General features: G+C 36.2%; 3 protein-coding genes across 3 annotated transcripts; all 3 read left to right on the top strand.

Annotated features, from left to right (window-relative positions):
• Positions 1 to 96: 96 nt before the first annotated feature.
• On the top strand, positions 97 to 9,064 carry LOC109066748 (solute carrier family 25 member 33). The gene is made up of 7 exons (XM_042713368.1): positions 97 to 275; positions 3,018 to 3,191; positions 4,029 to 4,106; positions 5,103 to 5,203; positions 5,349 to 5,415; positions 5,998 to 6,278; positions 7,160 to 9,064. The coding sequence occupies exons 1-7, from the start codon at positions 235 to 237 to the stop codon at positions 7,360 to 7,362; spliced, it is 945 nt and encodes a 314-aa protein (XP_042569302.1). The 5' UTR covers positions 97 to 234; the 3' UTR covers positions 7,363 to 9,064.
• LOC109066768 (transmembrane protein 201) lies at positions 8,931 to 21,379 on the top strand. Its single transcript, XM_042713367.1, has 11 exons — positions 8,931 to 9,063; positions 10,232 to 10,352; positions 10,716 to 10,904; positions 11,197 to 11,376; positions 11,909 to 12,261; positions 12,349 to 12,552; positions 15,833 to 16,059; positions 19,477 to 19,539; positions 19,682 to 19,963; positions 20,325 to 20,453; positions 20,552 to 21,379. The coding sequence occupies exons 1-11, from the start codon at positions 8,954 to 8,956 to the stop codon at positions 20,656 to 20,658; spliced, it is 1,965 nt and encodes a 654-aa protein (XP_042569301.1). The 5' UTR covers positions 8,931 to 8,953; the 3' UTR covers positions 20,659 to 21,379.
• A 4,734-nt stretch (positions 21,380 to 26,113) lies between these two features.
• On the top strand, positions 26,114 to 27,556 carry LOC109065675 (forkhead box protein L2-like). The gene has a single exon (XM_019082675.2). It carries the CDS (start codon positions 26,203 to 26,205, stop codon positions 26,989 to 26,991), a length of 789 nt encoding a protein of 262 aa, XP_018938220.1. The 5' UTR covers positions 26,114 to 26,202; the 3' UTR covers positions 26,992 to 27,556.
• The last annotated feature ends 413 nt before the right edge of the window (positions 27,557 to 27,969 follow it).

Raw genomic sequence — 27,969 nt, 5'->3', positions numbered from 1 at the left:
AAAGTTTAATTTTACCGTTTTGTCAGTGGATGAACCGATGGCGTGACGTCATGGACAACACCCCCGTCCAGCCCCTATGACGTGGGTCAAGAGGGTACTTCTCAGGTTCGGCGTTATCCGGGTGTAAAGCTAGAGAAGCCGGTTGTCGGGCATCATCAGGCCGCCGGCCTAGTGACTACGGTTTGGTTTTTATTTAAAGTTTAACGTTTTTGTGAGGTACGATGGCTCTTTGAAATGGCGCAGAAAGACACTCTGTTACATCTCTTCGCAGGGGGGTGAGTGGAAATCATTTCAATATATATTTAAATATATCTATATCTATAAGAAGCCGCGGTTGACGGTTCCGGGCTAGAAGGAAGGTCGATAGCAGCTTTAAACGCACTGCAGTGACTTTTACTGAATGTTACACTCATCTTAGACAAGATAGCATTTTTAAGACCGATTTTCTGTTACTAATATCCCCTCTGTGATATTTCGACTAGGAGTTTAAATGAAGGCAGCTCTTGTTAGCATTTAGCTAATGTTAGCGGTGAAACTAGCCAGGGCAACATCAGTCAAGCGACCGAAGCGTTTTACGTAACGTTATCATTTAAATACGCGAGCAGGTTTAGTGCTCAAATCACACTTATATAAAGAGAAATAAATAACACCTTTTTTAACTGTTGTAAAATAGTGCCAGGAGCGTAAAATCTTTATTTTGGTCTAGCTTGTCAAAGACACAGCAGTGTGTGAGCCACAAGACGAGGCTCACCTCTCTCGCGAGCTCCTCATGTGCTGCTATGAAAATGTGAAATATGTGCATATGCGTCTGAAGTGTGGATTTATGATATTACTAAATAATCGTCTACGCAGAGTTAAGTTAGTTTGCTTTAGCACCCTTTGAATATTTAAATAGAAGCCGCTTGTTTTACTTAAATACATCCAAGGTCGTCCCGCAGTTATTTACGTCCTGTCACTGATATTTTGAGATCAGTGCATATCTACTACTACCTTAAAGAGTGATATTGATTAATTCTTGTCATTTTGCACTCGCGTATGTCGCAATTCCTCAATAGTATGAGAACGCGCCTGTTTTGTGCGCATTTCAATGCCACATGCCCTTAATAAAATGTGACTGGAGAAGTGCTTGCTTCTTTCAAGGACAGAGAGCTTCATACTCATGTCGAGCCCGTGTGCTTGAGAGTAATGAATGGAGGTTAAGGTGTGACTGTTATTTAAAAGGACAATTGAAGTGCACGTGTTTGCTGGCTAAAGATTTCATATGCATTTTTACTGACTCCTTAATAGGTTTGTGAAATGATATTATAAAGTCAAAATGTTGCACCAGAATTACATTGCTGCCTTCTATTTATTGTACTAAAGGCAAGACATATGAGTGAGTTTTTATTCAAAGTATTTTAGTTTGTAAAACTTGGAGTGTTTTTTTTATTCTTAATATTAGGCTATTAAATTTTTTTTTTTTTTCAATTAAAATGTATTTGTATAGCTCATAATCGAATTTATTATGAAAAAAAATACAGCAGATTTGCAGGAAGAAAAAAAAAAATAATATAAAAAAAAAAAAAAAAATATATATATATATATATATATATATATATATGGTTATTTAAAATATATAATAATCTAAAACATAACTTTTAAAATGTTAAATACTGCTAATATACCATTTCCTCACCATCTTCTTTTTAATTTTTTAATGGATCCCCTGACAATTTTGAGAAGAAAAAAACTGCAACATTTTTAATGGGTTTAAATACACACTAAAATACCAGTCCGAAAAAAAACTTTGATCATGGATGTGATCCAGTATGACATAATGGGAAAGCTATAGGCATAGAAGGATGTTACCACGTCAGGTTTTTGCATGTTGCCAGTTATTTTGTTGGTTATATAACTGAAGTTATAAGTTAATAATTTCAGTGCCAGATTGTTAACGATCTAACAAAGGTTTGAGCTCAATTAAACATTAGTTAGATTCAGGTGACTTCTTGTGAAGCCCACAGACATGTGCATGTTTGTTTTATTCAAACATGGGCATTATGTAATCATGCCCCAAGCATTGTTTGTCTGTTACAAACTGGTTTATTATAAAAACATTACCCTTGGTGCTCTGTGAGCTGAGAATGAGAAGGCAAGCTGCGTGAAGTAAGTCAAGAGGAGACTTGCATCAGTGTTGGGCTTAAGGCTTTTGTTGAGGTACTTCTGCCCTTGTAACTGATTGTGCTTCTCAGACAGATTTGTGATTAATCTGTCCCTTTGCTGTCCTGAGGTCAGAGGCATTGTGCTCTTCCCATGTCTTGTACTTCTCTAACACCACCCGTGACCTGTGTCAACATGTTTTAACTTCTGTGAAACATGATCTGTGATTTGAGCTCTTGCAGTTTATTTGCCTCAAGTCTCACTAGAAGTTGATACATAACAGGTGATTAAGGGTTCTAAATAATAACTTGCAGGTTGGGCTGGATTTTTCCCACTTCATCGGTTAACTTATTTTAATTTCTAATTTATTTACATGGTCAGGCTCTTCATCTCAGTTTGATTAGATTAAACCAGTGCAGCGCTCTAATCATTTTATTTTGTAATATGAATCACGATCAATGTCACCTGCGTCACATCGTGTCCTTTTGATAAAGTTCAGTTTGTTTTCCTTGACCTCACTCTCATACTCTGGACTCATACAACAGCCAGAAAGGTTGTCCACAAGCATTGCTGACGCGCACACATATATTTGCGTCTAAAGTTTAGTTTGAAGTAGATTTTAGTGTTACCTCAAACAGCAAGTGTAACGGCAGCCTTCATCAAATTTTGTAATCACCAGATTTTGTCTGTTTATTTAATCTGAAGGTCCTCAACCTTTTTTGGTCACAGCCCAATTTTTAGGTTGCATTATTCTTGTATTATTCTTGTTCCAGCATTTATTATTTAAAATAATCTTTTATAGCATTATAAATATTCATTGTTCCAAATGATCAATTTAATGAATAGTTGCTGAATAAAAGTATTTATTCTCTCCTCAGGTGTGGTGGAACTGTAGGTGCCATCATGACCTGCCCCCTGGAGGTATTAAAAACCAGACTACAGTCATCTGGCCTCACCCTCAGACCTGTTTTCCAGGTCCAGCTGGGCGCATTCAATGGTGCTGGCGTCATTAGACCAGGACCCGTCACCCCTGGCTTGCTACAGGTGTTACGGTAAGCAGGAAGTACCCTGAATGTTAATGTGCCTGAGCGTAGATCCGGAACCTCTGTGGGACAGCACCGTTTGACGTCTGAAGTCTGTTATGTGGATGCATTTAACAAATGGATTTTATCTTCTAAATGAACGCAGAATAAAGCTGCTCTTATCCTGCTGTTAACTGCTGCAGTTGATTATGATAAGGGGCAGGGTTAGCCTTATGTAAAGGCAAAAGAGTTTATAAGTGTTCCCTGTGAATATCTATTTTGGGTAACTGGGCTCATCATAGCATTGCTCTCAGGAACCATCACCGTCATATGATGCCGCCTTGTTGTGCTCGGATTACTAGCAGCAAACATAAGGTGTCCCTAACTAAGCATCTCTGTGGGAGTGGGTCTACGTGACTTCCAAAACCTCAAGAGAGACATTTCAATTTAGTCAAATTGTTCAATATCTATATTGGAAAAATGACACCATGTCTGACCTTTATTCATCTTGAGGAAGCATTTGCCCTGTGACTCATTTTTTGTGTTGAAGTAGATGTTTGAATGGCTTTTTCTTTCAGGAAGTGATATATTATCAAACTGTAATGACAAAAAGAACTTCTGGAGAAGCATGATTCATTACTGTCAATGTTCAGTATTTATCTGACAAAGAGGGCTTTGTTTCAAATGGGTGGATTAAAAAGGAAATGAATATGTGTAAATGTGTCCCTAGTTTTGCAACACAATGGCATTGTTCAAAATAAACTGTGTAAGTGGATTATAAACCGGTTTCGTGCAATCTGACTGAAATAAGAAGCCACACAGTAATGTTACATCTGTTTAAATCTCATCTCTCTCTGTCCTCATCAGGTCAATTCTAGAGAAAGAGGGACCAAAATCTCTATTCAGAGGATTGGGTCCAAATCTTGTTGGTGTTGCACCCTCAAGGTAATGGTTCAGTTCAGTTTTGTGCAAATCAAGGTTAGGTTATAAATTACTCACTCTACAGGACGATTTGTTGTACAAATATGTATGCATATGTACATAATATATACATACATACTTTTTTTTAATCAACCTCAGAGGTCTGTCGTTTTAAATATTGAGTTCTATTTCCTGTTACAAACTTTTTCCAGTAGTAAAATGGACACGTTAAATTGTCAGTACTGTGTTTGCATCATTCCTCAAACTAGTGACATGAATATTGACAAGGTGTAAAACAATAAAGATCATTTATGACCAAGAGCGGACATTTACTTGGATACAGTCCAATAATAATTGTTGTTGTTATTATTTAAAAATATATATTTTTACCTAACAGTAACAATTCCTTTCCTTGTAGCTTTAATTTTAAATTGGGAAATATGGGAAAAAAAGTTGGTGAAAGTTTTGTCACTTTTTCTCCATATACACACAATTATAATACTGTAATAATAAAACTGCAATATAATGTTATACTAAATTTTTCCGTAACATAATTGTACCTTTTATTGTAAAATTCATTTGTATTAGGAAAAGTAGTTGATGTTTAGATAAGGTATAAAAGTGATGAAATTCTTAATAGTAGTAATAAGTATTATTTATTAATTACATTAAAAATAAAATTACTTGTAAGCAACCTAGAAACCTTTTTTTCACTCCTCTAGGCTGTAGTTGTTCTCTGCAAATGTAGTCGTTTTTTCCCACAGTCATCATGGCATTAGATCTGGGTGTTTAGTCAGCTCTTTGTGCAGTCTGTTCCAGACATTCAGCAAAGAGAACGGACAGCACTGTCAGGAACTCTCAATGCGAGCTGTTTGGCTTGATAAAACATTGGCAGCCTTTCGTGCGAACAGCCCTTTTTCATGAACTCTGCACTGTCATGTGTAGAGAGAGGAAGCAGGGGGTGTTGAGTTCAACAGAGTTAAGGCACTGATATTCTGTTCTCCTTCTGTTTTTCTTCAGGGCGATCTACTTTGCAGCTTATTCAAAGTCAAAAGAGACTTTCAATGGCATCTTTGTCCCAAACAGTGGAATTGTCCACATGTCCTCAGCTGGCTTTGCAGGTGATGCCTTATGGTTGTTAGAAACAACACTTATGCAACATTGCTGATAACGTTTCCCAGAACTTGAGTGAAATTTATGCAACTGTTTCATGCTTTCAAAGAAAAGTGGGTGTTTGATTCCCTAATTGCATTGTTTTTCTTACAGCATTTGTCACAAACTCCCTGATGAATCCCGTCTGGATGGTCAAAACGAGAATGCAGCTTGAGAGGAAGTATGTTAATGCTGTAGACTTTCACCCTGCTTTACTCTCAACAGGGAACTTGCATGAGGGCATGACATATCTGTATCAGACCCTTTTGCGTGTGAGATGTAATGCATCCCCAGATACCGTGAGGGTAATGAGTTTTTTAGGATGGGGGACATAGAAACTATTAGCACCATCTCTCTGTTACGCAAATGTCATGATGATTTGCATGTGATCCAGTCTGCTGCAGTGCAAATATCCACCTTGACACAGCCATTGGGGCTTAGCAGGCATGTTCTATATTTGCACTATAAAGAGAGCCGGCAGTAAACTGCTAGAGTCAGATGAGAAAAGTATGTCAGATGGTACAGTATGAAAATAGTCTGGCATTTAATTCTCCCTCCCACTCTGCACGCAAACTACATTTGTGCATTGCAAATTAAAGTTGCAAATGGACCTTTCAGAGTCTTTGACCTTGATTTTAGTATACAGTGCCTAAACTAGGTATTGAAGCCAGAACTGTTACCTCAGAGTTAATCGTGCTAAATTCTTGACCTTTGTAATCCATCTGTTCATGATCACCTGACCGACTGTCTCTATGTCCTCCAGGGCACGTGGGGAGAAGAAAATGAACGCGTTACAATGCGCGCGGTACGTGTACAAGACTGAAGGTATGCGAGGTTTTTACCGGGGGCTGACAGCATCGTACGCCGGCATCTCCGAGACCATGATCTGCTTCCTTATTTATGAGACGCTGAAGAAGTACCTAGCGCAGAGTCGATTCACCACACCTGACACTGACACAGAAAAAGGGGCTTCAGATTTCTTGGGCCTCATGGTTGCTGCTGCATTTGCCAAGGGTTGCGCCTCCTGCATAGCCTATCCACACGGTAGGTTGTTATTACCTGTCAGCCAGCGTAAACCAGCATCAGCAAGTCTGTCTAAAAATAAACACAGATTGGTTCCTCTTTGGCAGGAAGACTTGCACTTTTACAACAGGACTTTGAGTGCATGAAAAATACATTGAAATAAAATAATGTTTTGATGGATAAAAAACAAATATGAATTTAGGCAAGTTTTATTGGTCATTACAACAACATGCAATTATTCCTAATAGGTTGAATCGCTAAAAAAACCCTGTGAAGAACATGCCCAGGTTATAATTAACTCTAATAAAAAAAAAAGTAATTGATTTAATTAAACATGACAGTAAAGACTTTTGTTGCAAAGTTCATAAAAAAAAAAAAATTAAGCAACACTTACCAAGCAACCACTTATTAAAACAACCAATATTGAAATTGAAAACAGTTATTTTAAATTGTAATAATATTTCACAATATTAATAATGTTGATATATATTTTTTGATCAAATAAATGCAGCTTTGGTGAGCATAAGAGATTCTTTCAAAAACATTTAAAAAATCTTATCATCCCCAAACTTTTGAATGGTAGTATATAACTACTTCAACGCTTTTATTAAAAAAAAAAAAAAAAAAAAAAAGATTCATTTATTTATTTTAATCTTATATGCTACCAATGAAAAGTTGGGAGTCAGAAGATTAAAAAAATAAAAAATAAATCATGTTTCATTCAGCAAGGATGCATGAAATTGATCAAGAGTGATTGGAAAATAAATTTTACAAAAGTTAATTTTACAAAATACTAATAAAGAAAATTCAGGAAATTTGGTAAGAATTTAAGAGTAAGGATTTGCAGAAACATCTATGACTCCTCGTTTTTAATAACCAACCTCTCTTGGTGTGTTTTCCAGAGGTAATTCGGACAAGACTAAGAGAAGAGGGAAGCAAATACAAGTACTTCTTTCAGACGGCGCGCCTTGTGGCGGTGGAAGAGGGATATGCAGCTTTTTACAGAGGACTCATTCCACAGCTCATCAGACAGATCCCCAACACGGCCATAGTGCTGTCCACCTATGAGCTCATTGTCCATCTGCTGGGTGAACCCTCCAAATAAAGCTGCACACACTAAGCACAAAGATACTTTTGACCTGCAGCTAAAGTGGACAGAAAAGAATCCATTGTGGAAAGGGATGTTTATTTGAATTACCCAAAGACTTTAAATAGCTTTTTTTTATTTTAAGTTGACTGCATATGTTATCAGAACTGTTTTGCTTGTTTGTGTGTTATGTAAATGGAGCATATTGCATAGCTACTCCACGATGTTTGTGTATACTGTATCAGTGTACAGCAAAAGTTCATCTGAATATAAAAATAGTGCTTTTAAGTTAACTAAATTATTCTTATTATAAGTAGCGTTTTGTTGCAGGCCATTGAAGTCTTTGGATCTATGATATGGTTATGTTATGGTTTGGAGTTAATCATTATTGGATCCGAGTTTTATTATTATGTTCTTGGAAGGAATGCAAATGATACTGTAATGGGGGCTTAGAATAGCTTGTTAGGAGCCGACAAGCTCACATTGCAATATTGCTTCATGACAACTAGTAGCACTGGAATCTGACCAATCAATTCCATTCACCTCTTTACTAGAAACCTTTCATCTGTTTACTATATGTTATAGTTGTTAATCTTTTACAGAAAAGGAGGACCTTGATGCATATGCTGCTGTTGGTTTGATAAATTAAATAAGGAAAATTATTTGTTGTTGTTGGGAATGCACAGATAAAATGAACCACGTAAATAAACGTACCTTTTTAAGACTGTTTGGATGAATTTATGTCTGTTAACAAGGCTTTGAAAACAAAAGGGTAGAGTCAATGATCCCAGGATCCCAACTGTTTACTTCCAAAACATGAACAAAGAACATGATCTTTGAGCCTTCTAGTAGTAGATGTCATATCTCTTGTGCCACAATGCTGTACAAAGTGAGAGGCATGTAGGAATCATTTATGTTGAAGATAATGATCAAGTAGTCAACATATGTGCGTCTAAGCATGTTATCTTGTGTTAATTAAGATTCAACTTGATTACTGATACAATACTTATTTTATACACAAAACTTTAAGGTGAAAGGTGAGAATTTACCTTCTAGAAAAACAAAAGTTGTAAGGCCTTTGTAAAGCTTGTGCATGGCTGTTACATCTGTTGCCTCAAGAGGGCAGGTTTATACCATATAAACCTGCTTCAGTTCACTTTCTTACAGCTAATGTAATTTCTGCAAATTTCAAATAAGTGATGAAATAGAACAGATAAAGCAAATTGGTTTAATTTTAAAAACATTAAAAAATTCAAAATGTAAATAAGGAAACCGTGCAAAACTTACCTGTGCAGCATAGGTATGGAGTGTACAAAACAATATTGTACAAAAACATTTTTTTTTATTTAAGAACTGATAACTTATGTCTGTTATTGCATCGATTATTTATATTCTAATTATGTAATTAACATAATAATTTAACATTATTATTATTATTACTTAATCCCGTTTAGAAGTCCGACCTTTATTTTGACATGTCTTGATACCGCACTCATGACCTGGATATGACCGCGGCCGCGCTAGATTGACGCGCGCTTCTGTTGCCGCATGCACTACTCCAGCGTGCGGATTCTTGTGAATAACACTACAGTCAATATCCCGTTTCGCAATGGAGTCCTTTAACCAAATATTACTACAGTACCCGCCATTTTTAGTTGGAGGTGTCGGAGCAACGGCGATTGCTGCAGGAGGAACGCTAATCTATAGAATTGCAACCAGGTATTGTGTCCCTGCGCGTGAGATGCCGCTGGGCCTCGTATAACACACATCAATATTTAGCTTGGGCAGCGAACTACACTGCAGTTTTTCTTCACGGTTTCCTATATAATTAACATGCATTGGCAGTAGTATTTTCAACAGTTCGGCCATGAAAAATACTTGTGCACGCGCTACACAAACAAGCGCGCGAGATTTCATAAAATGGCAAGTCTGTGGTACTTAAACAGACTAAAATTGACCGTTACATTAGTATTTTCCACCACAAATATCTACTAAGTAAATAAGTACTACAGTTATCGTTAATATGTAATTCAGTGATTAATTAAGGCACTGACTCCTTTTTTTTTTCTGAAGGCAGTGATGCTTAAGTTACTGATAACGTTACCTATTCCAAGTAACTGTTAATTATGTTATTTTTTTACGGAAAACTAGTTACCATGGTAAGAGCAACTTATTTGGAAAAAACCTTTTATATCAAACTGTCAAAAATGATGCGTATAATGCTAGCAAGACTGAAAGCAATAGTGGAAGATCCCAACATTAATCTTTCTTTTATTGGTATTGCACAAATGCTCTGCTGTGATGTTAAATGAATCTGTCATATTAGTATTGAGTAATAAATGATGTGTAATATTTTTTTCTAGTCCAAAGTATTTATTAATAAGATATGTGATTCATTTCCCGGATTTGAATTCCTTCAAATGTCTGCCTAATGTTAAACATGTTATCACTTGTCTTAATGTTGGCGACGTTCTAATCTTTTATAATGTCACAGGCTGAATTTGTTAGAGTAATCAAGCCTCTATCAGCTTGTAAATAGAAACTTTATTCATGCTACTGTTAGGTAATCGGTCTCAGGTCCCGAGATACTGATTGTGTTGTTTAGGAAAACAAAATTCCAGTTTTAGATTTAACACTCAGGCTTTGCATTAGTTTCCACTGAATGTCTTGCATGTCCCATGGAATTTGATACAACCAAAAACACTGGACCGCTATAGTCCTAATTATTGTCTGTCTGCAAAACAGTCCTGTGACCTGTTAATTGAAAACCACTGTGGTGTTCTGTCAGGTCAATATTAATGCGAGTACTGTATTACAGTTGTTTTCTGTTATTAATGCATGGTAATTTGCAGCAGTTCTCCTAAATCCGACCCTTCTTATTCCACAGGAAAAAACCAACTCATGTCAAAGTGAATTGTTGGTTCTGCAATCAGGACACAATTGTCCCCTATGGGAACAGAAACTGCTGGGATTGTCCATACTGTGAACAGTATAATGGCTTTCAGGAGGTATTGACTTAATTTAGAAGATTTTTTTTGTTCTGTCTAAAGGTAAATGTTTTGAAAAGACAAAAAAATATTACATTTTACGTGTGTTTATTTATACACTACCTTTTAAAGTTTATGGTTGGTAAGATTTTTTCAATGTTTTTAAAAGATGTCTCTTATGCTGACCATGCATGCATTTATTTGATCAAAAATACAGTAAAAACAGTAATATTGTACAATTAAGTTTTATAATAACTTGCATTATACGTGTATTTTTGTGTTTGTGTGTTTTCTATTATAATTTAAAAATGTATTGCTGTTGCTGATGCAGCTTTTGGATATGCTATAAATGAGTTTTTGTTTGTGCTTGTGTTTGATCTGTAGAACGGGGACTACAACAAACCCATTCCTGCTCAACACATGGAGCATCTCAACCATGGTGTTTCGGCCGGTGTCCCGGAGACACCGAAGACTCTGCAGTGGGTCAACTGTCAAATGCTTCTGTGCAAGAAGTGCAACAACAACCAGACACTGAAGATTAAGCAGCTGGCCTCGTTCATCCCCAGGGATGATGTAGGTTTATAATTCACCTGTTTAATCTCTTAATTTCAAGATGACCAATGTCTAAAGCTTGTTAGATTTGCTTTTATGCTTTTTATACAGTTTTAAGGCAAAAAAAGTTATGTATTAAATATGGCATTCAGTAGGCATCTAAACATTTCTATACTTCAAAGTCGAGCTAGAATAAACATTTTAAATTATTTTTATGTGCCTTTGTTTTTAAAATGTGAAAATCATCAGCTCAAAAACAAGTTAAATGCAAGCAATTGCAAATTTTAAAGTAATATTTTACCCATAATGACAGGAAAACTATGATGAGGAGATCGAGGTTTATAAGCACCACCTTGAGCAGACCTTCAAGTTGTGCCGGCCGTGCCAGACAGCAGTGGAGTACTACATCAAACACCAGAACCGACAGCTGCGGGCTCTGCTCTTCAACCACCAGCTCAGACGCAGTCGGGATGCTGATAAAGCCTTTATTAAGGTGCTGATCTCTGTATATTTATATGGTTTCAAATCAAGCCACAAGACTTGACATGAAAAATACAGAAGATTCCATGTTTATAGCACTCTGAAGTGTATGTTCTAGAATGCTAAGAGTTTGATTAGGTTCCAAGGGCAGGAAATTGCACTGAATTTAGATGTTGCCCAGATAAAACTGCAATTTTACTACAACATGGGTATCGTTTGTAACGTGTTTCAAGTGTAATTAATGACAAGCCTGTTACTAGTGTTTTCTTAAACCGCAGATAGATGTGTGGAATTGATTGCCAGAGATAAGGAAAGACCTGTTCTGTCTTGCTTCTTTTGTGTCCTGAGTATTTTATTGTGCAGCTACTGTTGTTTAGTTTTTAGTTAGTTAGTCTAGTTTATTGTCCTTTCAGAATTTTTTTTTTTTGCATCTGTGGCACCCTTCAGTCATCAATAATAACAATTATCAAAAATGGCATGCTGCAAGTATCAATTGCTATTCCCATATCAAGTGATCTTTCATTTTTTTCTATCCTTTTCTACAGAACAACTACTCACTCACCACTCCTGCATGGTTGATCTTGCTCAGAGTCTTTGCGTTTCTCGCCTGTGCCTTCCTTGTAGCTGTGGCTTTGTCTGGATCTGGAGATGTGGCCTCCTCCGTCATGCAGACCTTAAGCGGAGGAGTCACCTCACCTAAACGCCCCCTCCAAAATGACAGTGAAAGCAATGCTGAGGAGGGCAGCATGATGTGGGATGATCTGGTGGGTCTTCTGCCAGAAAAGGCTGTGGAGAACGCTCGACTCGTCTGGCAGTCCGGAAGCGACCATCAGATGGCCGTGGCCTCCGTTGGTCTCCTAACTTGCATCACAGGTGTCTTAATGGCAGGACCTGTCAGGTGAACCAAATAAAATATACATAATTTATTTCATGAATTTATTTTAATTATAAATCTCAGCTAAATATATATTCTTTTCTTCTCAAGGTTGAGGAGGATTGACGCTGTGGCCTCTGTGCTTTGGCTTCTGGTGATATGTTTTTATCTGGCAGAGTGTTATCTCAAGACGGACATCCCTGATTGGTTGGAAATGGTCAAGTTGGGCATCACTTCTGTGTGTTGTCTGGTGGGATTCGCTGCCGCTGTGGCAACACACAAATCCACGAGTCAGAGAAGAGCCAGAGCTCGCAGGTCAGAATCTGAGCAGTGACACTAAAATAAGATATTTAATGGGATCTGTAATCAAGGATACTTTTGGGACATGTAGAATCAAGGCTTTGATTTTGTTTTTTCTCAGATTGGGACCATTTTCCTCCCAACTGTCTTCAATTTACACTAACTAATGCACTCATTATAAACCTCCATGGCCAAGATACTTGCTAAATAGGCCTTTTAAACACCGTGCTCAAATATAAAAATATAGTCTGTGTGGAGGAGCTTGCTGAAAGTACTAGAAAAGGATTGTTTATTGCATTTTTGTAATCTAGCTCTTGACATTACCACCGTGCCCCTAATTTGAGGTAGGTAGAACATGTCAGTTTTACATTTGGTTGAATTCACAGGTTTGGAGTAGCTTGTAAAGATAGTCTAGTTCATGAGTAACTGTTTTTATGTATCTTGCGGTGTAATAATGCTTTTGCATTGAAATAGAAAATGCATTGTTCACCAAGAAATCATAATGGTGCTTAGGCAGCATAGAATGTAAACTTAAAATTTACAAAACATATTTAACTTAAAGCCATAAACTATACCCAACTGTAACAAAAATACTGTATTATGCCAATACTGCTCCAATCTCATATTTGCACTCTCATAACAAATGTGATATCATCAGTATTTAGTTGCTAACATACAAATATGTCCTTTTGTTATATTTTAGCTCAAGTACTCAGCGTTCAGTTTTAAGGTTAAACTACATTGAGAGAGTCTCAAAATATTTGTGCCTCTCTTTGTGTTTATTCTGAATCTCAAGTCTGTCTCCACCGCCGGGTTGATTTTGTAATCATTACATCAGTAATGAATTTATGCAATAATTTGTGTTTAAAGACACAGAAAATTAGCTGACTTTGCATAGCACTATGCTTGTTATATTATGAACATTATATTTTCTTTACTGTGAAGTGTTATGAGTGCACTACATTGTATTACATGATGCCATTTTAGTTTGAATACTACTAACCACACTAAAGCTCTGTAACATGAAGCCATCTCTTTTGAGTGTCTCTAACAAAAAGAAACACATTTTCAAAACTTCTACAAACAAAGCTTTGTAGGGATTGTATAGAACACTAAACGTATTTTAATTGTCTCTTGCACACTGTATTTTGGCTGTGGTCTAGAAATGTGTGACAGTATGACTATACATTGTATGTTTTTGTAGGTTTGCATCACTGTATTTCCCAAGTTACTGTACGCATGTGGCTGTGAAGGTTTTTTTTTTTTTTTTTTTGCTGTGATCAGAGTAATTACTAATGTGACTTAGACACTTACTGTCTGCAACTTGTCTGCTATTTAAATCAATTATTTTCATTTCCATTAGATGTGTATCAACTTATACAGATCTTATGGTACCTGTCCACCTCCGACGAGCTTTAACATTTATAATTTTGTATTACCAATTGAATTTTGTATTAGGTGAAGTATTCCTATTGTAAAGCTTCATTAACTTTTTTTATGATGATTTGTGGCACATTTCACTTGTTTGAGTATTTGACTGTAGACATCAGTCTGTCGTTGAATATTTAGTTTGATGTATCCTTGTTATCATAGTTTTGCTTGCCAATTCTGATGGTTGGTAAATACTAATAATAGTGTGCATTTAGACTTGACGTTGATACAAGTATCTCAAAATGATGTGTAACATTTGTTTAGCACAGCATTGTGTATTTGTATCCTTGATCCTTCATTGACTATTTCATTACTAGACAGGTTTAGATTGTCCGGAAGTATGATGCCCTCCTAATTTCATATGATTTCAAATGTGAGTAAATGAGTAAAACTGTATTAAGCACTGAGGATTTATTGTGGTAGGACCTGTCAAGAAGGTAAACTCACAGATCTGTTTGTTCATGTTTTACCAGAAGGTGCATGATGATGTCAGAGATTGATTATTGGAAGCAAAGTAATTGGGTTTTGCCCATTTTGATATTAGTGCTGCTGTATCTTGTCAAATCCAGTTTCTTACTAAGTGAAGACTTTGATTTGGACCAGCTTAGATCTTATAAGCAGTTAAATTACCATAAAACTTTCAACTAGAAACTTAAATGGACCTGAATGTGTTGTGGCCTCTAACCACTACAAATCTAAAAATCAGTCTGGAGCTTTTTGATACTTCTTTGCCCGCAGGCTGGAAATAGGTGTCTGATTTTGAGAAAACTTCAACTGATATTATTGTTTTTTGGCATTGCTGTGCTTTTTCTGATATCTCATCAACACCTGCTCAGTGGTTTCTAGTGTTTTTGACATGGAATTTTGTTTTTTGGCATTGCTGTGCTTTTTCTGATATCTCATCAACACCTGCTCAGTGGTCCATGATTAGCGGTAAATCCCCATCACCTGCTTTCAAATGGAGCTGCAGTTAATACACAAAGCCGTAGTTCACTGAGAAGCTACGCTATATCGAGTTCATTATTGAAGATGAATCTACTTTGATAATGAACTCGATATAGCGTAGCTTGTCAGTAAACTACGGCTGTGTGTATTAACTGCAGTCCATTTGAAAGCAGGTGATGGGGATTTACCGCTAATCATTATACCGGCTTTACTGACGAGTGCACATTGCATATCATTTTATTTGTCCACCCTGACATGGAATGACCCCAGAGATATAATGTGAAATGAACAACTGCATTGTTGAATAGTGTGAAACCGTTTCCGTCCACAAACTTAAGCTCATATTTGTTGTAGTAATGTTGAAGCAGTGTGTTGGAGCAATCGCTGTATTATACTTGGGTTGTATTGCATCTTTTTTTACCCTATTGTATTATGAAAGTGAAATAAAATGCTGATAATATGCGAACTGTCTGTTTGCCATTTATTTATTTCGATTTAGATTACATTAAAGATTGTGTTTGTGGTTTTTTGTTGTTTTGTTTTTTTGAGTTAGATTGAAATTTATGTGTTTGAAAAGTGGATATGGACTGGGATATTACTGATGTATAATTTCATACATTTGCAGATATGCTACCTTAAATTACTTCTATTTATTATCTGCTATTAAATCTTTACATCACTGAAATCTACTTCATCTTTAGTTCATTCAAATGAGGAGCGATGATCAGATCAGACCATTTGACAGAATCAACATACTTTTTTCATTTATTTTCTGCATCTTCAGGCTTTTGAATTCTATGGAAGTCTGCAGGGTTTTCTGCAGTTACCTGCTTGAGGTGAAACAGAATATAGTCCATAACAGTAACTGAAGAGATGCATTAAACTCAGCAGTGGACCGATTCTCTTCTGTCTGTTGCAGGTATTTGTCTGGCAGTTCGCCTGGGCCGTACTACAGTAATCACTGTCCCCCGCTGTCTGCACCTGTGTCTGGATCCTCCACCTTCATCCCAACGCCTCCCCCCAACCTGTCACAGCTGCTCATCCGCCAGCAAAGCCACAGAACGCGCAAAGCCTCACCCTCCTCGCTCCCTGGGCGACTCAACAGGGCCCTCTCTCTGGGAACTATCCCCTCCCTAGCACGAGCAGGTAAAGCGTAAGATAGATGCACATTATCATCTAAAGTCATTGTAATTTTCTAAGAAGTTTAATGAAATTATTTTTGTGGAAACCATGATACACTACTATTCAAAACTTTGGGACAAGTAAGATCTAAAGAAAAGCTTTATTGAGCAAGGACAACTAAAATTGATCAAAAATGAATACATTAATTGTGTTATAAAATATTTATTTTAAAAGTAAATGCTGTTCTTTTGAAATTTCTGTTATAATCTGATAATCCTGAGAATTGCATCATGGTTTCCACAAAAATATTGAGCAGTTTCAACATTTATAATAAGAACTATTGTTAATAATTGAACGGCAGTAATAATTGATAATAACTGAGCATCAAATCAGCATATTTCTATAATTTGTAAAGATGACACTGAAGACTTAAGTAATGGATACTGAAAATTCAGCTTTGCCATCACAGAAATAATTACACTTTAAAATATATTCAAATAGAAAACATTTATTTTAAACTGCAATTTTGTAATATTTTACGATATTACTGTTTTAACTGTATCATTGATCAAAAAAATGGCTATAGCCTGCTGATATAAATATTAAAATAATTTTAAATAAAGCTAATTATAATGAAATAAATCACAATAAAAATGAATGGGCTGTGCAATGAAATGGGCTTTTTTTTAAATAATTGTAACCGTTATATAATGTAGAAAAGCCTTTGGTTTGTTTGTGAAGTTAAGAGCTGTGCTGCTATAGTGAGAGGCCCCAGGTGCTGTTTTGTGGAACCACTTCAGTAGTGCATGATGGGAAAGATATGGGTCACTGATTGACTTAATGCATGTTACGAGGAACTCTGCTCACTCTTCACCCCAGACGGTGCCGCACCTAGCAGGGGAATTTTGCCAGCTGCCAAAGAAAACTGCAAAAGTGTGATTGAGAAATAGTCTGTTCGATGTCTCCAGCTACCTGCACGCTACATGGATTTTCCCACCACTGATGAGTTTTCAGTAATAGGAAGGGACTAATTTACGTTGGTTTATTGTGGTCTTAATTGGAGTCTGTTGGAAAGTTTTAGTTCTTTTTTTTTTATTTTGCTTTCTTTTGTGCTTCTTACTTTATTATTATGGTTTTATTTTTTGTCTGTCACATATTTCAAAATTCATCCTGTGAAAACCATTTTGAAATCGGACATCGGACAACTTTTTATAATCTTGACAAAATAAATATCGTCTGAAAGGTCTGAGTCTCAAGAGTCCATATTTAGTGGGTTATTTTGTTATAATTTTTATTTTGTGGGATATATTTTTTGTTTTGTGACAGAAAAATGCATTTAAAAATTTAATGGAGTTTTGATGGTACCCGGTGGCTGTTTGTGGTATAACGCCATAAATAAAATCTCTCAGGAACCTCAATTTTTTATATCAACTTCAAATTTGGAACATAACTTAATTAGACATAAGGCTTTCATTTTATAGCAATTTTGGATTCAAAAATATTTTGAAAAATATTTATGTTATGTAAAATAAAATAAAAATGGTATAGTGCATTTTCTTAACAGGAAATTTAAACTTCTTTAACTTTTTGATACTTTAATATTTTGGAATGATTTCACTTCTGCAATAATCTGCAGATTGTCTTCTTTAAAAGAGTCCAACCTTAGGTCTGTATTCCAAAGCGTCCATGAATTATAACAATTTAAGTTTGAATAGTGCACTTTCACATCTATATTGAAAAATGGGGGGTGGCACCTAAAGGGTTAAAGTGCCCCTATTATAGTTTTTTTTTTTTTTATTATTACATTTGATGCAGTGTGTAACACGGCTCTAAGTGAATGAAAACATCCTGCAAAGTTTTAAATCTGAAAGTGCACCCTGTATAAAGTTATTGTCTCTCAAAAGAAAGAGTCAACTCTGAATCATTGAAACGAGTCGTTTTTAAAACAAATCCCAAGTCATTACATGTTGATGTCAACATGAAACATTAGCATATTGCCCACAACTTGTTGCAAGTGCAGATCTGGAAAAACTTGATTTTCCCGTCGGTCTGAATGAAAATGCGAATTCATTCTTTGCCTCCAGGTGCCGCTTTAGGAGCAAAATATCGGTTTCCCCGGTAACGGCTGTGAAAAAGAAAAAAAATTATTGTTTGCATAATTGGCTCACAGTTTTGACATGGCATAGCCTCCAACATATTGTTCGCACTATATATCAAAAGGGATTCCGGGGCAACAGCTTGGTTTGCCAGAGCTTTTAACTTTGACCCCTTAGTAAACGGGACTTTGTAATACACACAGGCTTTTAAAGCCTGGGATCAGGGTGATGTCGGGAGTGGTGTTTAAATGACTGTTGTGAGACGGTAGAAGAATCATGGTTCGTTTCATGTGTGGATCTTCAGACGAGACCAGATGAGATGGCAAACGTCAGCCTCCTGTAATCAGATGCAGTGGCTCGGCAGGTGTGATAAAAAAGGGCCAGAGCTTGATCTTTACTCTCTTGATTTAATCACACACACTTGTCTGAGAAATCTCAGTGTTTGATTCATTTTCCACCTCATTGTTTTATATAGAGATGGGTATGTAATTGTGATCTTTAACAGCTAACAAATATTTAGTTTTAAGAAATATCACTGAGAGTCTAGTGAGATCTCTCACAGCTCGTTTTTACAGAAGCATTAGAGTATCACTCATCTCCCCGTCACACTTCTACAGGAAGTCTTGAAAAGGCTTTTGTGTGAGCAGGGCCTGTACCTGCTCCATCATGTACCTTCACCCCTCTGCTTTATCATGTTCAGTAATGGTGTTGCTTCTCTCTACGGCTGCAGCTGTGTTGGCTCCACATATGGAGACATTCCTGGAATGACAGTATGAGAGCGTTAAATGACTCTGCTTTGCAGTTGGATGCTTGTGTTGTGTCAGAAAAAAATTGCTAGGAATTTCTATCAGTCTTTTGTGCGATAGCTCCTTTTCACTTTTTGTAAAAGTAGCCATGCAAATGTTTCAAACAAGAAACTGTAGTTGTACTACCATTCAAAAATTTGGGGTTATTTTAAGAAATTGTTTTATTTAATATGCTTTAAATTGATCAAAAGTGACAGTAAAGAAAATAAGTGCTGTTCTTGTGAACTTTACATTTTTCAGTGAATCTTGAAAAAAAAAAAAAAAAAAGTTTTCACAGAAATATTAAGCAGCAGAACTATTTTCAACATTGATGATGATAATAATAAGCACTATATCATAATATAATGATTTCTGAAGGATCATGTGACACTGAAGGTTGGTTTGATGATTTTGGCTTTGATGTTTTGAAAATTTTAATTTTGATAATAATAAGAAAGTTATTAAAAATTGTAATAATACTACTTCACAATATTACCACTTTTACTGTGTTTTTGATCAAATAAAAGATTAATAAAAAGAACCTGGTCTTCTATTTATAGATTCAGGATTCCTCTTCAGTGGGAGTAGACCATCTTCACAGTGTAAAGACTCTCCACCTTCAGGTAACTCAAAAGAAGTGAAGGAATTGTTGCATATATCTTTAAGAACTTAAAACCTGATAAATCATACATGATATAGTCAATTACTTAACCAGTCATATCACCATTTAATAAACACTGTGCAATTTCTTTCATTTTTCAATAGATTACTACTCCCTAAAATCTGGAAGCCGACCCTCTTCTCCTGGACCGTCCCCAACCCCTTCTGTGGCAGGATCCGTCACTTCCACCTCTAGCTCTGCCAGGCAGCGCCGGCCACTCATCAGCCCAGCCAGACTCAACATCAGTGGGCAAAAGCTGCAGCTCTTTAGCTCTCCTCTGGAGTCTTTTAGTTTGGCCCCACCTCCTCCCTTTCTTTCGGAGCAAAGCCACGTGCACAGCGGAGGATTCTTGCCTGATGTTCCACACGTCCATTCACAGAATCATGGTATAGGAAACTTTTGGATGTAGTTTTTAATATTGTGTTAATAATTTGAGCTGAATGATAGCATTATAGAGTGCACTCACAATTTTATCATTTTTTTTTTTATGTGTGATTGTGACTTTGTTGTTGTCGTTTTATTTGTCAGCTTTTATTTATTTATTTTAAGTGGCCAAAAATGCTTTTTGGAGGCTGTTGCTATTTTTGAGGAACAATCTTCAGTCTATTTATTTACAAGTATTACTTGAAAATTATATTGTACTACTAATAACTTAAGAAACCTCAGTTTAACACATAAACGAGGCAAATCTTGTTTATATGTTCTGTTCTCAAATTTTTAATTTTAATGATTTTGTTTGGGATTCAGGTTCACTGATCGATGAGGGCAGTGTGTTTGAGCATGTGGAGAAGCGAATGGACAGCTCCTCTGCATCGTCAGACTGCCATGTAGACACGACCACAGGAAATGGAATGGACAGCAAGCCTGGATGGAAGGGTGCGAATAGGCAGTTCATTACAGTAGTAGCGTTTAAACTAACTAGGTTACACTGTTCCGCATAATAATTTGTTTGTATGTTTTTGTCGTCTTCACAGGTTTTTGGGGGTTGAAGCTTTGGCCTGGTATACTGTTTACCAGCCTGACCATTAACTTCACCTTTATCTGCGTCTATCTCTATTACAATTTGGAGATGAGGATATAGATCAGACCTCTGGAGTTCAGCAGTTTGACTGGTCTTTGTCACCTGTGTGCTCGGTAAATCTGGGATCTTTACAGGAAATATGTGGATAGCATTTCCCTTGGGTGACAACTACAACTTTATTCTTGCTGCTGAACAATTGTGGAGTTAAAAAAGGAGAATAATTGTATTCTCACATAAATGAAACGACCGTGTTCCCTTAACTTGAGCTCTGTTAAATGCAGCTGCGATTCTACATTATGCCTCAAAGTATGATGTGAGCTTTGTAAAACATGTTCTTGTGCGTGTTTAATAATTTCTTTGTGTTTTTAAACACTGGACATGTTTTAGATGAATTATTGTGCAGTTTAGTTTAACAGAATGATGTCTGTTGGGCATATAAAAACATAACTTTATAAAAACTTAATTTGACAGCTTTGCGACATAGCTGTACATTTAAGTGTTACTGTTTATCCTACTTCCTCAAAGGATTATTCTGTGTCATGTCATTATCCTGATGATGTGATATTATAAGGTGCAATATGTTTGTGTTGATCTACTTTTGTCAACATTGTGACACTGAAAGATTTGGTTTAGCAAATGTCTGTTACTGTGCCCATTGAGCCTCTGTCTCTGTTTTATGATTTGACTCATAATGTCAAGGGAAACAGGATAACATGAATATTTTGTACATAAAATAAAAGTGTTTCAATTACCAGATTGAAATAAAATCTCCATTGTAATAGTTATTGGTTTTGGTGTCTTCTGTATTTTTTCACACATAAAAAAAAAATTAACAAATAAAATATCTTCTCTGCATTGCTCCTTTTCTCTAGATTGCTTGCTAATCTTCCTATTCTCTGGCACTGTATATGTTATAAATATTGGCTCCTTGACAAATTGCTTATGCTCGTCGTTTTGGATAAAAGCATCTGCTAAATGCATAAATGTAAACCTTTCAATATTCAGAAATTCTGAGCATGTATTTGTAAAGTCAGTTGCTAACTGAACAGGTCAACAGTGAAGGTAGTTTTGAAGGGTTTTCCTTGATCTTCTCGATAAGTTACATTTTGTGTTGCAGTTCCCATATCATGATGTACTTGAAGAATTCACTTGTTCTTGCATGTTGCCCTTTTGAATTGTGTTATTAGAAAACAATGCAATAATTTACATTTTAAAAAGGTGTAAGGAAAAATATGCAATGGGAACTGAAAGTAAATTATAAAAAGTTTTCCAGAGTACCAGAGTTTATCTTTCTCCATCACTGGCTGAGCATAGACAGTCTGTCTCATGAAAGAATGATACCAATCTGGATTCTCTCAGTATAGGACGTTATACAGCTCAAAATTGGTGGTTATTTAAGAAATGACGAGGTTGTGAATGTTTTGTTTCCAAAAAATAAAGAAAAGAATGCAAAATCAATTTAATTTCAAGCCATTAATGTGTTTTGCAAATGTAAGTTTAGCATTCAGAAGCTAGCAAATTCAGATAAATTTCTATGATTTCGTTCTAATTTCTATGATATATTTACTCTTACAGTGTTGTGATGTGTGCTGATTTTAATGGAGGTAACTGAAGATCTGAGGCACTAGTTAAGTTAGCAATGCATGCACATAAAGATGAATCTGGCAGAGTGGGAAATCCCCCCACCCCCCGAAAAAAAGGGCAAGTTATTACATGCATCTTGAAGTAAGAATGTTTTATGTTATCTTAAGACACATTCAGACTAAGGACGTTAGCCTGTGGTCAATTATATATACTGTACATCCCATAAATCATTGTGATATCACAGCGAATTTGATAGATTTTCAGGAAAACTTAAATATGTTACATTAATGTACAAAGAAAATCTAATTTCTCTCTTTAATTATTCTTGTTCAGATGTTTTGGACTCTGCTTAAATGCAAATCCCTAAAATTTAAATCAGAGCCATGATTGGATGACTCCAGTGCAGATTTGTCAGAAACCAAAGAGGAGCTGGAAAAAAAAGCTCATCTTTACTGTTTCTTTCGAAATCTAAAAAAGCAAGAGCTACTAAATACTTCTCTGATATTATCAGTAAATATACTCATACTCCTTAAATTTTGTTTAGCACTATAAATTCAATAATGAATCCTCGCATCTCTAATGAAGTAGAACCATCTGTTGATATTTGTGAGAGATTTTTGAAGTTTTTTATTGAAAAGATTGATGGCATTCAATCATCCCTCATTCCTTCTTACTCTAATACTCTGCTTGACTGTTCAGTTAATGCAGCTACTTAGGCAGTGTCTTTCTCTGATCTCTTCAACTTCACCCCACAATGTTGTTCCTTCTGACATCATTTAAGGTTCTTTTGATACAATTGGTTCTAGCATTCAAGCAATTATTAATTCCTGCCTAGTCTCAAGCACTGCCCCTGCATTTTTAAAGCATGCAGTTGTCCAGCTGTTACTTAAAAAGCATCATGACATGATCCTTTTGTCACGTCTTGAACACTGGGTATGCATTACTGTGGTTTGAGTCATATCTTAAATCCAGGACATTATCAATAGCAATTGGCCAGTTTTTCTCATCATCTGTTTCTCTCTCCTGTGGGGTTCATCAAGGCTCCATTTTGGGGCCATTACACTCTGTACATTCTTCCACTTGGTAATATAATTAGGAAATATTGCATTTAATTTCTATGCTGAATGATGATCCTCAGCTGTACGTTCAGTCTAGACGTTCTCTGCAGCCTCTCATGGACTGTCTTGAGGATATTAAATGCTGGATGGAAAATAATTTCCTCTAGCTTAACAATGAAAAAACTTGAGGTGATTATCTTTGGTCCCTCCAAAACAAGAATCTATAGTCACATGCAAAACAAAATCAGGTGTTCTTTTTTGACTCTGAGCAATGTCTTTAAAAGCAAATTAAAAAGGCTACTATCAATTGAGAATCAGATTTAAATCGACACTTTCCTTTTAAGACTTGGAAAAAAACTATTCATGCATTTATCACATCACGGCTGGACTATTTTAATTCTTTAAATTTTGATCTTCCCCAGTCTTCATCTGCATGTTTGCATATGGTTCAGAATGCAGTGGCCAGACTGTTAACTAGTGCAAAAACACGTGATAATATCACTCCAATTTTAGCTTCCCTTTACTTCCTGTCTTTTTTCAAATTCAGTTCAAACTTTTGCTGATTGTTTTTAAAGCCATTAATGGACAAGCCCCATCTTACATCTCTGATCTTTTTCTTTTTTTTAATTCAGCTCCTAAGTCCCTCAGATCTGCCAATAAAGTTATTTTATATGTCCCACGGTCACAACTTAAATTGAAAGGTGACAGAGCCTTTCCAGTTGCTGCTCTATGGTTATGGAATCAGTTGCCATCTGACAATGAGTGCCTAAGTACCTCAGATACTCACCCTCATGTATTTCCAACCCGTAAGACCTCCTAGACAGTTTAAGATATTTAGATTTAGATCCGAGAGTTTCCTCTGTAGGCTTACATCTTCAATTATGAATGTTTAGGGCATTAGTCCAAAAATATCAAAAACAGTTAGCCTTTGACAGCGCGGTTCGGAATTTTTATTGAACCAGGGGGGCATCAAGGGCAATCATCGCCAATGAAGTCATTCTGGTGATTCCGTTTTTTTATTTTCAAACTGTAGAACGGTGCGGAGAAGAACAGAACTTGCCATTATCCCTACCCGGTTGATCCGAACAACCAGCATGCCACCGGTCGAGAACTCGCCCGAACGAGTCAATGTTGCGTTCGTATCTCGGCTCGGGGTTCACAGGTGATACTGGTGTATACCGAGATTCCGAAAACCGTGACTGTATAACTATCAATTTACTCGTTCGTTATCTGGCTCGGTTGTCAGTCAGTGTACTGTTGGAGTAAAAAATATTGTTTTGTACAGCACATTGGTGATTATGTGTAAGTTTCCAACGATTCTGTTTCGTTTTGGTGAAATGGGTGCTCCGGTTTACATTGATTCGTTCGCGAAATTAAATTTACTTACTAAAAGAGCAGACCAAAAATTTTCATGCTTCAAAAAACAAAGTTTTTTGTAGATGTATTTTTTTAGTAGATCAAACCTGTTGATAAAGTTCAGAAAAGATGATAAAATAAAATTAACAATTTCCCAAAAATACATTAATTGATTGATTGATTGCTTGATTGGAAAGCAATGTCTCTGAGCTCAAGATTAATCCAGTGACAATATGCAGAACATGGTATTATAATAGTATATAATATGCTATTATATGCAACACTTTGCAATACATTTCCATTTGATAACATCTGTAAACTACGGAGCTATGACTTGTATATAATAATAATAATAATGCATGAACTAACAATTATATTAAAATATTTCTAAAACATCTATTAACCTTAGTTCTTAAAATATTTCTAAAACATCTATTAACCTTAGTTCGTCAATATGAAAATTCACTAATACATTATTAAAACAAAAGTTGTATCTGTTCATATTATTTAATGGACACAAGCTAACATGAAATAGCAATGAACTATTATCAACAAACATTAATAAATATTGAAACAAATGTATTGCCTATTGTTAGTCAGTTTTAGTTATTGCATAAGGTTAACAAATGAGACCTTACTGTAAAGTGTTACCAAAATGATGTTAATTCCTGCTCATTTTAAACTCACTATGCATACAGGTCATGCAAACCGAATTCGCACTACTATAATCCACAAGACTTTAATTTTCAGTCTAAATATTGCTATAATTTCATATATGTTAATTCCAGTCCATAATCACTATCAGAAAAAATACTATACGTTTAAATGACTTTAAAAAATGGCCTCGCTTTTAGGTTGCCCATAATTATCTATATTAAAAAAAATTAACTTCACATCAACAGATATAAAGTAATAAATATGTTGCATAGCTAGACGTAAATGGCATTATGTTGAGAATATCGCCTCATCAAATAAGGTCTTAATAAGGCGGTACCTTTGATGGCGAACTTCATATATTTGATTGGACGGAGCAGTGGTGGAGATGAAGTTTAGTTTACAAACCAGATGCTCTTTGTTTCATGAGACATACGCAGTCCACAATATCCTAAATGCACTATAGTTAAATGTGTCTGAAGTTATATGATTTGCTGATATTATTTAACCTATCTTGATTATTTGAATCATAGGCCTGCAATTAAAACGGAGCGCATAAACATAAATAAACTAAGTTAAAGTATACTTTTTTATATTTAATCTAATATTTTTAATTAAATTACACAATCATCCACAAAACTAACAATAATAATAAAAAGAAATCATATTTTTATTCTATAGATGTTGGCGTTGTGTTTTTAATGCCGGCGACATCAAAGAGATGTTTACTGTAACATTTACCAAGCAGTCAAAATACGTCTGCGACCCTCCCGCGTCTCTTTCATGTTGAATTCGCGAACTTTTGACCTCTATTTCAGGATACCGACACGAGGCAGGGCAGGTAGGTGGAGACTAAAGCAAATCCGAAGCACACCTGGAAATTTTTAATTTTCCACCTGTGCTGTGCCCTACAGAGAATCTCGCTTTTATTCCTCCAGCTCAAGCCCACCTCATGGACCGCAGAGAGGAGTCTGGAAACCTGCAATCCCGTGATACAGCAGAGGACGGTCCGGGTACCGCTGGGGATGGAGGAGCCGCTCCAGCACCCGAAAAGCCTCCTTATTCGTATGTGGCTCTCATCGCAATGGCCATTAGAGAAAGCGAAGAAAAGAAGCTGACCCTGAATGACATCTACAGCTTCATTATATCCAAGTTCCCATACTACGAGAAGAACAAAAAGGGGTGGCAGAACAGCATCAGACACAATCTGAGCCTCAACGAGTGTTTCGTGAAGATTCCCCGGGAGAATGGCGGGGAGAGGAAGGGGAACTTCTGGTCGCTAGATCCTGCGTTTCACGACATGTTTGAAAAGGGTAATTACAGGCGCAGGAGGCGCGTCAAGAGAGCCTACCGACCACCACCCTTACCGTCTGGATTTAACTTCACCGACTCGTACTGCCTGCAACAGGAGCCCGTTTACTGGCAAACCCCGTTCGTCAGCACCAGCTCCTGGAGTCACCAGTCCAGCTCACCGACGCACATCTCCAGCTACCTGCAGCCCATGCTTGGTAACGCGCGCCCTCTGTCTCCAAACGATTACGCTAACTCTCCCGTGAGTTATTACCACGGTCAACACCATCACCTTCTCCCGTCCTACAGACCGTACCACCGGCATCCGAACGCTCTGGTGCCTCTGAGCGGCATGACTCCACCGGTGAGCCCGGGCGGAAGCTCCATCTCCCCCTGCAGCTACCCGCCGCAGAACAGTCACCCTGAACTGGTACATCATCCGTTTGACTGACGGACAGACATGTGAAAACTGAATATAAGTAGGCAAACAGTTTCATTTGGATCTAGATTTGTTTTTTTCGTTGTTAAATTAGGCTTTTTCAAGTCAAACTGGCTGGTTGAAATTTAATGTTGCATTAGCTGCATTAGTTTGATTACTGTATATATATACAGTTACAGGTTTACAGTTGTGTTTTGTGGATTCTCAAGAATGAAACATTGTTACATTGCTTAACTATTAAAGTTCTAGTAAAGAGACGAAGAACTGTTCAAACGCACTTGGTTGTGCAAGTTATTAGTTTCCATATATTTCAGCAAATGTTTAAAGAAAGCATCAAGATACATAAACATATTTATTTTTAACATATATTGAGAAAAGCGTGTTTGCTTATTTGGAAACTCTTTGCACAAGTTGTTTACAAGAGTTCTCTACACATGCAAAAGTGTATGTTCTTTAAAAATATTTTGTATAGCCTATTGAATGGACATGTTCAGTGTTTGTATTTCTGGAGTTTGAAAATATTTTTATATGTAAATGTTCATAATCTTTTGGAATTTTTCTCTGATAAAATTCTGATAACTGGTCATGCAAGTCTCAGTTATTTGACTATTTATTTTCTATATTACTATTTGGTCAAACTTAATTATAATAAAAATATTTTGGTATATAATTAAAAAAATTGTAGCAAAAAAGCATTACTAAATCATTGAAAAACGCACGAAATGCCACTGAAAATCACTGGTTCTTCAATATCTAATCTATCTAGTGTTTGTGTAAATGATATGTGCAATGCAAATAATGAATTATAATGAAAATTCATGAATCCAATTAGTCCAAAATATGGAGTAAGAGCATGGGAATAAGTAATTCGATGAACTCCATAATACACTTTGTAGCTAAATGGCGCCTCCTTGTGGCTTTTTGACACATTATATGTAAAAAGATGTTACGTTTCATTTTTCATTTAAACGGTTTATAGACAGAACATGT

The sequence above is a fragment of the Cyprinus carpio genome, chromosome A23, assembly GCF_018340385.1.
Source record: "Cyprinus carpio isolate SPL01 chromosome A23, ASM1834038v1, whole genome shotgun sequence".
Taxonomy (NCBI): domain Eukaryota; kingdom Metazoa; phylum Chordata; class Actinopteri; order Cypriniformes; family Cyprinidae; genus Cyprinus; species Cyprinus carpio.
The sequence above is the reverse complement of the archived record's forward strand: the minus strand, read 5'-3'. Positions and strand labels throughout refer to the sequence as shown.